Below are 12,492 nucleotides of genomic sequence, written 5' to 3'. Positions count from 1 at the left end.
TGACGCCCGTGAAATATTTGCCATGCTAAATATCTGGAGCTGTCGGCGATTCACAATCACGCTGTGTGAAATTAGTTCTGACTGAAAAACACATCGGCGATGACCTACAGCCAATGAGAGACCAAGATACAGGGCAACTGGAAGTTCGGGGAGGAGTTATATGAACGTAGTTTTGCCAAATCCGCGATTGCCGCCTGTTGTTTTTTATGTCAGCAGGTTGAAGCGACCCCAATAACGTGATATTTAGGCCCTGGAATGTGAATTGTACCAGGAGAACCCCGGCAAAAAAATGTGTATTTTACCCCCCCCCCTACCAGTTGTGCTGGTTAGACCCTGCTCCGGAGTAGGAGCTAATTTGGTTCTCGAAAAAGGCAGTTCGGTACTAAAATCGCACCCAGTTCCAGCGGTGCGAAAACGCCAAAAAGTGGGTAGTTCCACAATTAGTTCTGGTACTATGAAAAGGTTCCCGCGGTGCGAAAGGCCCTATTGACACCGGGTTTCGGTACCCAACCCTACCCATAAGGGTGGCGTTTGGGGGAATAAGGGTTCTGAGGGGTGTTTCTCTGGCTGTTTGCAGATTTGGAACGTCTGTGTGGCAAGCTTGTTGGTGTGGCCAAGATGCAGTATAAGTAAGCGCTTATTCCAGAATAAGCACTTACTTATCTAAGCACTTACTTAAAAGGCATGTTTTGCAGTTCATAATTTTTTATGTGTGTCTGTAGGACACAAATTGTAATTTTTTTTTTACTCTATGGGAGACATTGCACACACTGCAATATTGACTGTTGGCTGTTGACCATTAGTGCATCTCATATGAGTATCAAGTGTTCATTTGCAGTTTATTAGTAATGGCCTATTGACTTGAGTTTTTATCAGTGACCTTTGTCCTCCTTGTTTGCACTTTGTCTAACAAACCACTTCTAGTTTTAAAATATGAAGCTCTCTGCTTACTCAGACATCTGTGACCCTGTCTGTGAAATCCAGGCTAAAGTCTCAAAATCTAATCAAAAATCAAAGTTTGATTTCAACCATTAATTTCACTATGATTTCAATCTTTGACATGGCCTTACTAGGTAAGTATTAAAGATATCAAGGTTACATTTTCACAGAATGTTCTTTACATTATGAAGGATGATTTTATGTAAAATAGTAAATTACAAAAAAAAGACTTTAGCTGGGTTTTCACAGGCAGAGTCACATTTTTAGAATTAAGTGTATAGGCCTATATTTACTAAATTGTGTTTTGATCAAATTCACATTCTCATTGGTGTTACATGATGCATAACATGAATTACAAAAAGATTGTTAGTTATTTGTAGATTATTTATACCTTATGCATTTTTTATTTAAATATCTTTATTAAGATGTGCTTACTTTCAGTTTATAAGATGGGTTGCTAAAATTACCTTGTGGTGTAAGGTTATACTGACATGTTTGTTTTCTTTCTCTCTGTAGGTAAAGCACTCTGTGACAGTGCGAATGGGGGAGATTATGGAGTACCATCCCCTGGTCCCGCCTTCAAGGAAGTCTGGCAAGTAAAAGTTTGGCCTAAAGGTCTGGGCCAAGCCAAGAACCTTGTTGGCATCTACCGGCTCTGCCTGACTGAAAAGACAGTCAACTTTGTCAAGCTGAACTCTGATGCAGCCGCTGTCGTGCTCCAGCTTATGAATGTGAGGCGTTGTGGTCATTCTGAAAACTTCTTCTTCGTGGAGGTAGGTCGCTCTGCAGTAACTGGCCCTGGAGAGTTCTGGATGCAAGTGGAAGATTCTGTGGTAGCACAAAATATGCATGAGACTCTGCTGGAAGCCATGAAGGCCCTGAGTGAGGAGTTTCGCCAACGTAGCAAGTCTCAGTCAGCTGCCGCTGGAGCGGGAGGTGGCACCACTGCATCAAATCCTATTAGTGTTCCCTCTCGACGACATCACCCCAATCCTCCACCCAGTCAGGTTGGATTCACAAGACGCCCACGGACTGAACCACCAGGGACTACTGGAGGCTGTAATAGCACTTCTCCAACCTCTCGCCACAGCTTTCCCCGAACACGAACGTCCAGTGATGGTGGAAAAGTTGATGATGGAGGTGGTGCAACAACTGGAGGGATTGCATCATGCTCAAGTCCCACGACTAATGGGTCATGTTCCAATAACCCAATACTGAGATCAACATCTGTTCGTGCTCCAACCCCAGTCAAAGCACAGCATGCGCTAATGAGATCCACCTCAACCCCTGCTTCTTCAGCTGCACCAAGCCTGCCTTCTGGCTCAATACATGGATCTGAGTTTTGTGCAGTAGGAACCGGGACAAGCAGCAGTGGTGTGGGTGGTTATGGTAACATGTACAGTCGAATAGCTCTCCGACAGACCTCTGTCTCTGGTTCTCTTAGCGACTACGGTTCCTCAGATGAATACGGCTCCAGCCCTGGAGAGCACTCTATGCTAACCCCAACAATGCAGGCAGGGTCTGCCGGCATCTCAGGTGGGCATTCTGTTGGGGATGAAGCATCCAACTACATCCTAATGAGTCAGAGAGGAGCATCCAAACCTCAGCCAGGCCAAAATGCATTGCCACAAACAAGGAGAGTTCTGAGGCGCTCCTCTAGCAGAGAATGTGAAGCGGAGCGCAGGATAATGAGCAAGCGGGCTTCCCTGCCACCCATGACTTTGGAGAGACTTGCACCACACCGTCGAGCTGGGGAGGAAGCTGTTGAAGAGGACGACTATGCAATTATGACTCACACCACCAGCCGAGAATCCTTTGGATCAAGGCAGGATTCTGGAGCGTCAGCAAGCACAACAGGATACTTGGAGGTAGCTGCAGAGCTTAAAAGTGATGCTGGTAGTGGTGAAACGGGTGTCCCTGATGTCATCGGAGGAGCTAATGGAGCAGTGGATAATGGCTACATGTCCATGTTACCAGGAGTTACAGCTCCCCCAGTATCCCTTTCTCATTCCCTCTCAGTAACAGTTTCAGATCCAGACTCAAAGTCTGCTGATGACTACATGGCCATGACCCCCAATAATAGCATTTCACCCCCACGGCAGATCCGTCCACCACCTTCTGGCACAGATGGCTACATGATGATGTCTCCTAACAGTAGCTGTTCACCAGACCAACGAGGGGTCCCTACTGCCTGGGTTGGCAGCAGCAGTGCTGACAGCCGAACTGGCAGCGACTACATGAATATGTCACCTATCAGCGCCCGCTCTGCCAATAGTACCCCGCCACCAGCTGAGCCCCACACTCCATCTGACCAGCATTCTCAGCAGCCTCCACCTAAGATGGTATATTCTTACTATTCTCTACCACGCTCCTACAAACACAATAGTTCAACACGCTTTGAGGAAGGGCCAGGAAGAGGGAAGCATTTGGTTAATGGTGGTCGAGGTCTGGGGGGAGGTAGGGGGCTTGGTAATAGCAAGTCCAAGCATCAGGAACCCCCCGTTGGTCGACATCTGTCCCTTTCATCGTCTTCCTACTCCTCCAGTTCTGCTAGCAGTGAGAGCCTTGGTGAAGGTGAAGAAAAGGCCGTCAAAGTGGCAGGAGGAGCAGCAGCAAGTACTCCTGCAAAAGATGCTGAACAAGGACCCTTGCAGCAAAGGCAAGGGTCTGGAAGGGTAAAGCAAGGACATCCTGGTCAGAGGGTCAGGCCTCTTAGCCTGTTTGTGGATGTCTCTAAAGCCAACACTTTACCCAGAGTCCGTGAGACACCCCTTCCTCCTGAGCCTAAGAGCCCTGGGGAGTATGTCAGTATTGAGTTCAAGGGTGAGAGGAGCCTGAAGGCAGGAGGTAATGGAACCAGAGGATTTCGGCACGATGCTTCTCTTCCACCCAGTACCCACCGCAACTTACCCAGGCCTACCTCTTGTGTCGCTGGGTTCTTGCCTTTCTCGCATAGCTCCTCCAGCCCCACCCCTCCATCAACTGCCTCTGAGTATGTCAATATGGAGCTAGGAGTTTCCCCGTCCCCCTCACCTATCTCCCTCACATCACCTGGATTTCCCCCATTCCCCACTCCTCCTGTCACACCTGCAGCAGCCCCTAAAGCTCATGATGAGCACAGATCTGCAGTTCTAAATGATGATGATGCAGAGAGTGAGATGGGACATAGAAAAAGCAGGCAGGTGTCAGAGCCACAGCCAGGAGACTCACCCACAGCATGTGGAGACTACACAAAGATGGCCTTTAGCCTGAACTCAGGCAGCACCTTAAGTTCTACATCACTAAAAGCCTCTTTGCCAGACCAGCCTGAGTCAGTAGTTCCAGCCCTGGGTTTGGGACTAGGACTAGACTTTCCACTTGCCAAAGTCCCAAATCCAGATCACGGGGCTAAAGTAATTCGAGCGGATCCTCAAGGTCGTCGACGCCACTGCTCTGAAACGTTCCAAGCTCCTTCCTCACTTCTTTCTTGCTCTGCAACATCTTCTTCTGCATTCCCTGATCACACCCAAGTGGCCCGTCGACTTGGTTTTGAGGGTATGTTTTGGGGGAACAGTGGCTCAGCGGACATCTCATCTCAGTACATCAACCCTGGACTACCCAGTCTATCTGTTTCACAGACATCCTCCATGGAACAGGGCCTCAATTACATAGACTTGGACCTGGCTAACAAGGAAAGCTCCCACACTGCCACAGATGGGCAAGCAGATGTCCACACACCTGTCGCTCATATCTTTTCCTCTGTGCTGGGTGGAGGAGCAGCAGGAGGTTCTGTAGGAACTGGAGGTTCAGGCTGTAGTGCTTCAAACCTCAACATGTACGCTAGCATTGACTTCTATAAATCAGAGGAGCTGCGGACACACCAAGGTAGCAGCAGCAGCAAAGAAGGTACAGGTAAGATCAGCTTGAATCTCAAAATGAGTTTAGTCTAAAAAGTATGAAATCCTAAATCTCACATACAGTCTAAGGTTTATTCATATCTTCAGCAAAGTGAACAGATTTATCATACAATAAAGTGCATAAGTTTGCATACTGCTTTAGTTTATAAATCACTCGCAGAAGAAATAGCAATCTTGTTTTTTATTTAGTAATGCTCTTCCAAATTTTTCACAGGATATTTCCCACAAGACAAACAAAACAAAATAATAACATTTACACAATCTTCCTGTTTAAAAGTTCACACCTCTTTGGTTTTAAGTATACTTTTCACAAAACATACAGTCATTGATCACTGCAAAAGTTGAACTGATAAGATGTAGGCTATACCTTGAATGCAGTGTAAGTTAAATGGCTTGAACAGTGAGGTCTGTAATCAATTAAAAAAAAAATTTTTATGATCCCTCTTATTTTTAATAAATGAAAAACATCTTGCAGATTCTGCAAGGAGCATGCAAACTTATATGCACAACTGTAATATATTAGCACACCTTTAACACATGTATTAGAGTGACAGAATCATGTGTCTGATTTCCTGTGTGGCTGTATTTACATTGTTTTTATCTTTAATTCCACTTTAGTCAATAACAGATTGTGATGATTCACTTGAAACAGAGTACAGCCTGTTCCATAACAAAACTTTATGAGGCCATGATTCACTTTAGTTCTTTATTCATATCCACCTGGTGCCTCTAGATACAGGAGCCACCTGTCTGCCAGGCATTACAATGCCAACAATACTGATCAGAGAGCCATGGAAAGTTCCCTTTCGCAAATCTCATAACCATTGGTTTTGTCTGCCGCCTCTGTCATTCCCTGGGCTCCGAAATTTGATTTACCATTTTAAATGTATTTTAGAAATTTCCAGTGTTTATCTTTGAGCTGAAACATTAAAGTTTCCTCGATAGTTATGTATATAGAAGGGTTACAATGACAGGGTATATGGCTAAATACAGTCTTTTCATTCTGTTTGAGTTACTGTATTTTTGAGTTCCCTCTATGTACTTAAAATGCATGTATGGGTTTGTGGCTAGATTGGGGTTTGCCATTCAGTGACGGGATGTTTGCATAAATTGTCTTTTTTTACAAATAGTGACAGAGCAGTCTAACCGCATATGTCTGAAGCTCCGTGTTCAGTTTATGTTATGTAAGAAAACAGTGACTCTTGTGGAAATAAGAGAAAGCTTGCAATGGTTGTTTGTAGAAATCTCTGATCTGACTATCGCTCTTTTATTTTCTTGCTAAAACAGCCCGGATTTGGTGCCTGATCTTAAATCAAATGATAAGATTATCACAGAATGTAAAGTTGGATTGAAAACTAGAGAATGAAGAGAGAAAGATACTGGCTTATTTTTGCCCCAGTGAGTGAGTCTTTTGCAGTTAGTGGACAGCATGGCATCGGCGCTGGGGGGGAATGTGGCGAGCTGGCTGTGAATGTTGAGAAGGGGCCAACGTTGCGCTGGCCCAACGTGGTCACAACCGCAACCCCCCCTTTTCTGCATGTAATAAATGATCCTTTTGTTCGTGGATTTCCTCCCTGGCTGCCGTGTATGTGTGTGTGTTTGTGTGTCTGTGCCCTTGCGTGTGTTTCAGCTCCAGTAGGCTTGAACTCATCGCTCCCTTGCTCAGTTTTTTTCCCTTGCATTTTAATAAAACGTTTCTGTTCGAGTAGAGTAAGAGAGCACAGACAAAAATAGATTTTTTGGGAGAGAATGTAGTATGTGAAGTCCCCCCCCCTTCCCCTTCAATCTGAGAAAGGATTAAAGCAATTGAGAGGAGGAGGGAGAGATAGTACAAGGGTGAGAAAGAGATGGCACAATGGGAGTGAAAGAGAGAAAGTGAAAGACAGACCGACAGTGTGCGAATGGCAGATAGAGAAAAGATGGAAAGAAAGTCAGAAGCTCATAGTCGGATCAGGTTTTCATGTTTGGTGGGAGTTGAGGAAATCGGATGAACATTTCAGGGTTCATTTGTTTGGATTTTCAGTGCTTTTGGGGGGAACAACTATGAAAGCAGTTTCCCTGGCTGGACTCCAGATTGGGTCTCACTGGCCACATCCAAACTCCCACTAGCAGTCAAGGGAAAGAAAACAGAGAATGAGATGAATTAGAGGTTGCGATATGGAAGGAAAGTGGTGGGAGAAAGTTGAGGGTGAAAGGAATGGCAGCAGAATGCCTGAGAACTATAATATATCTGAGTTGGGATGGTATATAGAAGAGTCTTTTTTCTAGTACATGCATGAGAGGGAACGTAACCTCCTATCAGCAAGGCAGCCGCTTAATAAATGCAGCTTAAAGTCTCTCAAACACACACCTACATGCCCGTGCACACACTGAGATTGTTTGAAGTTCTGGCAGGACTCTGTTTCTTGCTGTGTGGTAGTGCCACATGTATCTCAGTCTGCCGTAGAGAGCAGTGGATTTAGACCAGCGCAGCTACTGGCACCGAGGGAGGTGAATTCCTCTACTGTGCCAGTGTGTTAACAAGAGAGAGTGAGAAAGATCATTCATCCATATCATAACCACAAGACAACATTTACCTAAATGGGTGAAGTGAAGCTGAGGTAATTTTTGAATCTCTTAATCCCACACATAAATACCCATAACCACATAATACAACACAGAGACACTTCAGGAGTTTTGTAACGGTCCCCTACACTGATATTGTTGGGTAATAATGGCTTTTTTTAACTACTCATGGGGGTTTTGCTTAACTGGATCATAGTTTATATTTCCACCACAGTCTGCACTCATTTGCACACATTCGGACACACATCCATTTATTCAAAGAATGTCATCCGTTGTGCACTCATGCACCCTAAAACCTATGCGTACTTGTAAATGCTACTCTTGGACTTAATTTATGCTTTGCATTGACAAAGTGCGTGCACACCCAACCACATCTGGCTACACTGATTTTGAGAGGCCCAAATATTTAAAGCAGTTTTATGAGTTCAGTACAAGTTATATCAACAGCTACTGTGGTATAATGTTGATTAACACAAACTATTTTCAACCTGTCCCTCATTATTTATTTATTTATTCATTCATTCAATGCAAAAAATGGTGAGACGCTTAAAAGTGGCAGTAAGGAGGGCAATTTGCAAATGTTAAAGTACTCACCTTTTAAAGAGTACAACAAAACGTAAACAATAAATGTTAACATGATGTTTTTATTGTGAAGAAAAAATTTCTCTGTGAAGTTATTTCCAACACACAACAACATCCAATATTGTTATCATGACGTAATTCCTAAAATCATAAAACAACTTTATAGCCCAAAAAAAATACACTATCCTTATTCTAATGAAATAATTAATGTAAGTGCATTTATAAAATTATAAGCGTCACATTTCTGCTTTAAATCTTTTTAAATTGTCACTGTTAACATCCATATACCTAACTAACTTTTTAAAAAGAGTAATCCAAGGACAGACGTGAACAGTCTCCGGCGTACAATATCCAACAGGGCAAGGCAAACGGGTAATCCAACAGACAGATGATAATCCAGGCTAGGTACAAACAGAGTCCAAACGACAAGACGAGAGAGAAAACCAAGACAGGCTGAAGAGCAGGAAACAGGCAATACGACGTGACTAGACTTAGACTAGAACTAGAAACTAGGACAGGGAACTGGCTCCGTAAAGTGCTATCACTAGGAGAGTGATAAACGCAAAAAATACTCGGCGATTAGAGAAGGATTTGAGTGGTTGTTATATAGTGTGTGTGTGATTGGCTGCAGGTGAGTTCAGTCAGTGCAATGGAGCATGGGAAATGTAGTCCAGGGTGACGTGCAACAGTTTGTGTGGTGTGAGAGTCAATGTAATCAGAAGGTGACCTCTGGTGGCGAGCAGACAGAAGACCAAGGACCGGATTCGTGACAATTGGAAACTGTCAATGATACTTCAGCAAAATGTATAAATCCATGGAATGGCCAAAAACAGCTGTGTTTTTGAAACAGACTCGCTCAATTCTTACCAGTATGTTTATCACTGTCAACATTTTGCAAGTTTATTTATAGCATCCCTTACAGATGAACTGTGTACCTACTACATATATCTGATAATCTTGTCTATAAGCTTTTTTATTTTTACTGATAGCTGTCATAAAATTGAGTCAGTAAAGACTGAGTCAGAGCTCCAGAAGCCTAGTAGTCCTGAAGGACCCAATCTGGTTGTAGCTGGTTTGATTGCGGTCAGCCAGAAAGCGAACGCGAGAGATGGAAAGTGTGGGTATACATGAGAGAAAGAGAGATGGAAAGAAAGATACAGCGAGAGACAGAGAGAGATTAAAATTGACAGTAGGTAATCTGTGGTTATTTATGCACGTCCACGGGGCGGAGTAATGTATGGTCCCATAGGAATCCATGTCCCAACAAACCCTGTGGAGCTGGAGAGTGGACAAGCGAATGTGCCAGCAGATCTCTCTTGAGATCTCTCTCTCTCCGTTCCTACTGAATAATCCGAGTAGGATTATATGCTACTCAGACAGCTGTAAATGTGTCTGCAATGCTTTGACGCAAAAGCTGTCGCACTTTGGAAAGAGGAATTTTGTATTTTATTTCAGTATATATTGTATGACTGTGATTTAACTGAAGTCTGTGAGGTGCCCTAGGTTTATAGTTAGTCTGATTAATTTTAGCTAAAACGTACTATATTTTGTAGCTATAGTTGTTAAGTAGCACTGGTCCAGGAGGGCAGAAAGTAGGACGGGCTTGGTAAGGTAATATTGGACGTCCTTGTAGAACAGATGTAGCTGAGAGAGATGAACAAAAGTGTCTGTTTCTGTAGAAAAGCCCACACCTGGGCTCTATAGCTGCTCTTTTCCTCAGGACTGTTCTGATATCAGCACCTATAGCCTGAGAAAATATGGGTTAGTTGTGAATTTGAATACTTTGAATAGCAAAGTGAATAGGAATTTGAGTGTTGATGTGGGCTGTAGAATTGCTCTGGTAACAGCTTTTAGAAGGTGCTGTGAGTATTTTTTTAAGTTAAAATATTTTTCCAATCCTGGTTTTATTTGCTGGGACAACCATAAATAAGTCACTTGTTGGTAGGCTTCTCTACAAAGTGTAAACATTGTGGCTCTATGGTGTTATCAAAACATTGACTATGTTTGGAATAGAACACTACTGTACAGCATATGGCGTAGTATACATTGTGTAGTCTACTAAAATAGTATGTGAAACAACACATTATTAAAAAGAAAGAAAGAAAGAAAATTATGTTAATTGCAGCAAGTTGCATCCAGTTGTCTCGGAAGTAAATGCAGTTAATTTAATTCTGTGGAGAAAAAAAGGATTGTAGACCCAAAAATGAAAATTCTGTCATCATTTACTCACCCTCATGTTGTTTCAAACCTGTATGACCTTCTTTCGTCTTTGTAACACAAAAGGAGATGTTAGACAGAATGTTAGGGACTGACAGCCTCAGTCACCTTTCACTCTCATCTTTTTTTCATACAGTAAAAACGAATGATGACTGAGGCTGTCATTCTGCCTAACATTGTTTTTGTGTTCAGAAGAAAAGAAAGTCATAGAGGTGAGGGTAGGTAAATGAAGACAGAACTTTTTCTTTTTCTTTTTATCCCTATGTTTTAAAACCTTTTTGATTAGACACTACCATCCAATTGTTTTTGTTTGTTTGATTTTGAAGCAATTAATAATTTTATTCAGCAAGAATGCATTAATTTGATGAAAAATGACAGTACAAAATATTAATTTCTAATGTTTCAGTACGGACCTTTTAATAAAAGAATTTTTTGGGGAAAATATATATATACTGTATATTATATGTATATATATGCTCACCAAGGTTGCATTTATTTGAGATTTATTACATTTATTACATTATTACATATTACATTTATTTTATAATTTTGTTACTACTATTACTACTACTACTATTATTAATTGATAAACTTAAGATTTAAATACTGAATTAGGTGTTTGTGCATGTGAGTGAAGTGAAAGGGCTCAGCAATCCTAATTCAAAAGACTAAAGCTTCAAATCCCCTTACAGTCCAGGTAACTATGTGAATGTGTGTGTGTGTGTGTGCGCGCACCCAAGTATGTGTTTCTGTATATCTGGTGGCTGCTTGTCCAGCTCTATGAATGGAGCTGTTATGTTTGGGTTTTAGATTAGAGACTGAGCATTCTGACGAAAGTTTCAGATTTAAGATCTGTTGACGTGCCTTACAAGACCTACAACGCTATCCTTCATCAGTCATCACACAAGACCATCACACAAGTGTGTGTGTGTGTAATATCCTTGGCCGTTTGCTGCATATTACATTTTAATATATTAAACGCTAACCCACTTTTGCACACATATGCACTTTTGTACCCAAATGTAGCTGCCTTCTTAATAATAATAATAATAATAATAATAATAATTTAAAAATAATTATATGTATATATATATTATTATTTTATTATTATTATTTTTAATAATGTTTGTTTATTTCTTATGTATATATTTATTTAAATAGTAATTTTTAATAATTTGTTTAATTCCAGTGATGTGGTTATGTAATGTTTGTCTATGTGGTATTGCGTCTATGCTCAGACAGTGATTACGTCAAAGTCGCTACATCTGTCAGTATTACTGACCCCGCTCCACCTGCAGCTATACCCACAATCCTTAGAGGCTAGGTGCTACGGGCCTCCCCCTGCTCCACCCGCATGACTGCTTTGTGCCTCTGCTCGTCTGTCCAGCAGGCCTGCTTAACTCAGCAGAAGTGATTGTAGAGTTGCAGTTTTTTAACAGAATAAAACGAACAGGGTAGAATCTAAACCCGCACACACAGATTGTGCAAAGTGTGTGATGCGTGCCCAGCAGTAAATGTATTATACAAGTGCCCAGCTGTGAGTTTATTGCACGGTTATTGTGTGTGTGTGTGTGTGTGTGTGTGTGTGTGTGTGTGAGAGAGTAGCATCAGCTAGAGCCCAGGGCTACTGTCTTTTGACGCTTAATCTCCCATTGACTGCACGGAGAGAGAGGAAATGGGAGGATTTCAGTGTGTAAAGGATGAATAGACAACTCGATCCCTGTTTTAAGCAGAGCAAGGGAGAGGGAAAGGGAAAAAGAGAGAAATTTTGCCTAAAACATACGTATGCAAGGATTTCATAGCAAAAACTTCTACATATGCGAGATTTATTTTATGCATTGATGTAAAATATGTAAAATATGCATTCTTAGCTATTTTCACGTGAGGTGCTATGTCTAGTTCCACACTATAAAAAGTTATTATTGGAGTACATTTGATAAAAAATACTATGTTTTTCGTTCTTTGTGTCGAAGCAGCAGTTTGAACAGAATCTTGTTGAGCAAATTTATTAAAGTTAGTTGAACTGTCAATAACACATCTGATTTAAAGGGATAGTTCACCCAAAAATGAAAATTCTGTCATTAATTACTCACCCTCATGTCGTTGCAAACCCATAAGGCCTTCGTTCATCTTCTGAACACAAATTAAGATATTTTTGATAAAATCCGAGAGCTTTCTGGCCCTGTATAGACAGCAATGGAACTACCATGTTCAAGGCCCAGAAACATAGTAAGGACATCGTAAAAAAAAAAGTCCATGTGACATCAGTGGTTCAACCTTAATTTTATGAAGC

At 41.9% G+C, this 12,492-nt stretch overlaps 1 protein-coding gene across 3 annotated transcripts in view; it reads left to right on the top strand.

The window, feature by feature from the left end:
- Positions 1-12,492, top strand: part of LOC107738027 (insulin receptor substrate 1-B-like) — a 58,732-nt gene that overhangs the window by 28,056 nt on the left and 18,184 nt on the right. For 2 of the 3 annotated variants that reach the window (XM_016549692.1, XM_016549691.1), the window contains exon 2: positions 1,456-4,830. In XM_016549692.1, coding sequence (XP_016405178.1) covers positions 1,456-4,830 — 3,375 coding nt within the window. The remainder of the gene's footprint in view (positions 1-1,455; positions 4,831-12,492) is intronic. The other variant, XM_016549693.1, reaches the window with a different exon arrangement.

Source organism: Sinocyclocheilus rhinocerous, unplaced genomic scaffold, assembly GCF_001515625.1.
Source record: "Sinocyclocheilus rhinocerous isolate Xijiao unplaced genomic scaffold, SAMN03320098_v1.1 scaffold494, whole genome shotgun sequence".
In the NCBI taxonomy this organism is placed as follows: Eukaryota; Metazoa; Chordata; class Actinopteri; order Cypriniformes; family Cyprinidae; genus Sinocyclocheilus; species Sinocyclocheilus rhinocerous.
The sequence above is the reverse complement of the archived record's forward strand: the minus strand, read 5'-3'. Positions and strand labels throughout refer to the sequence as shown.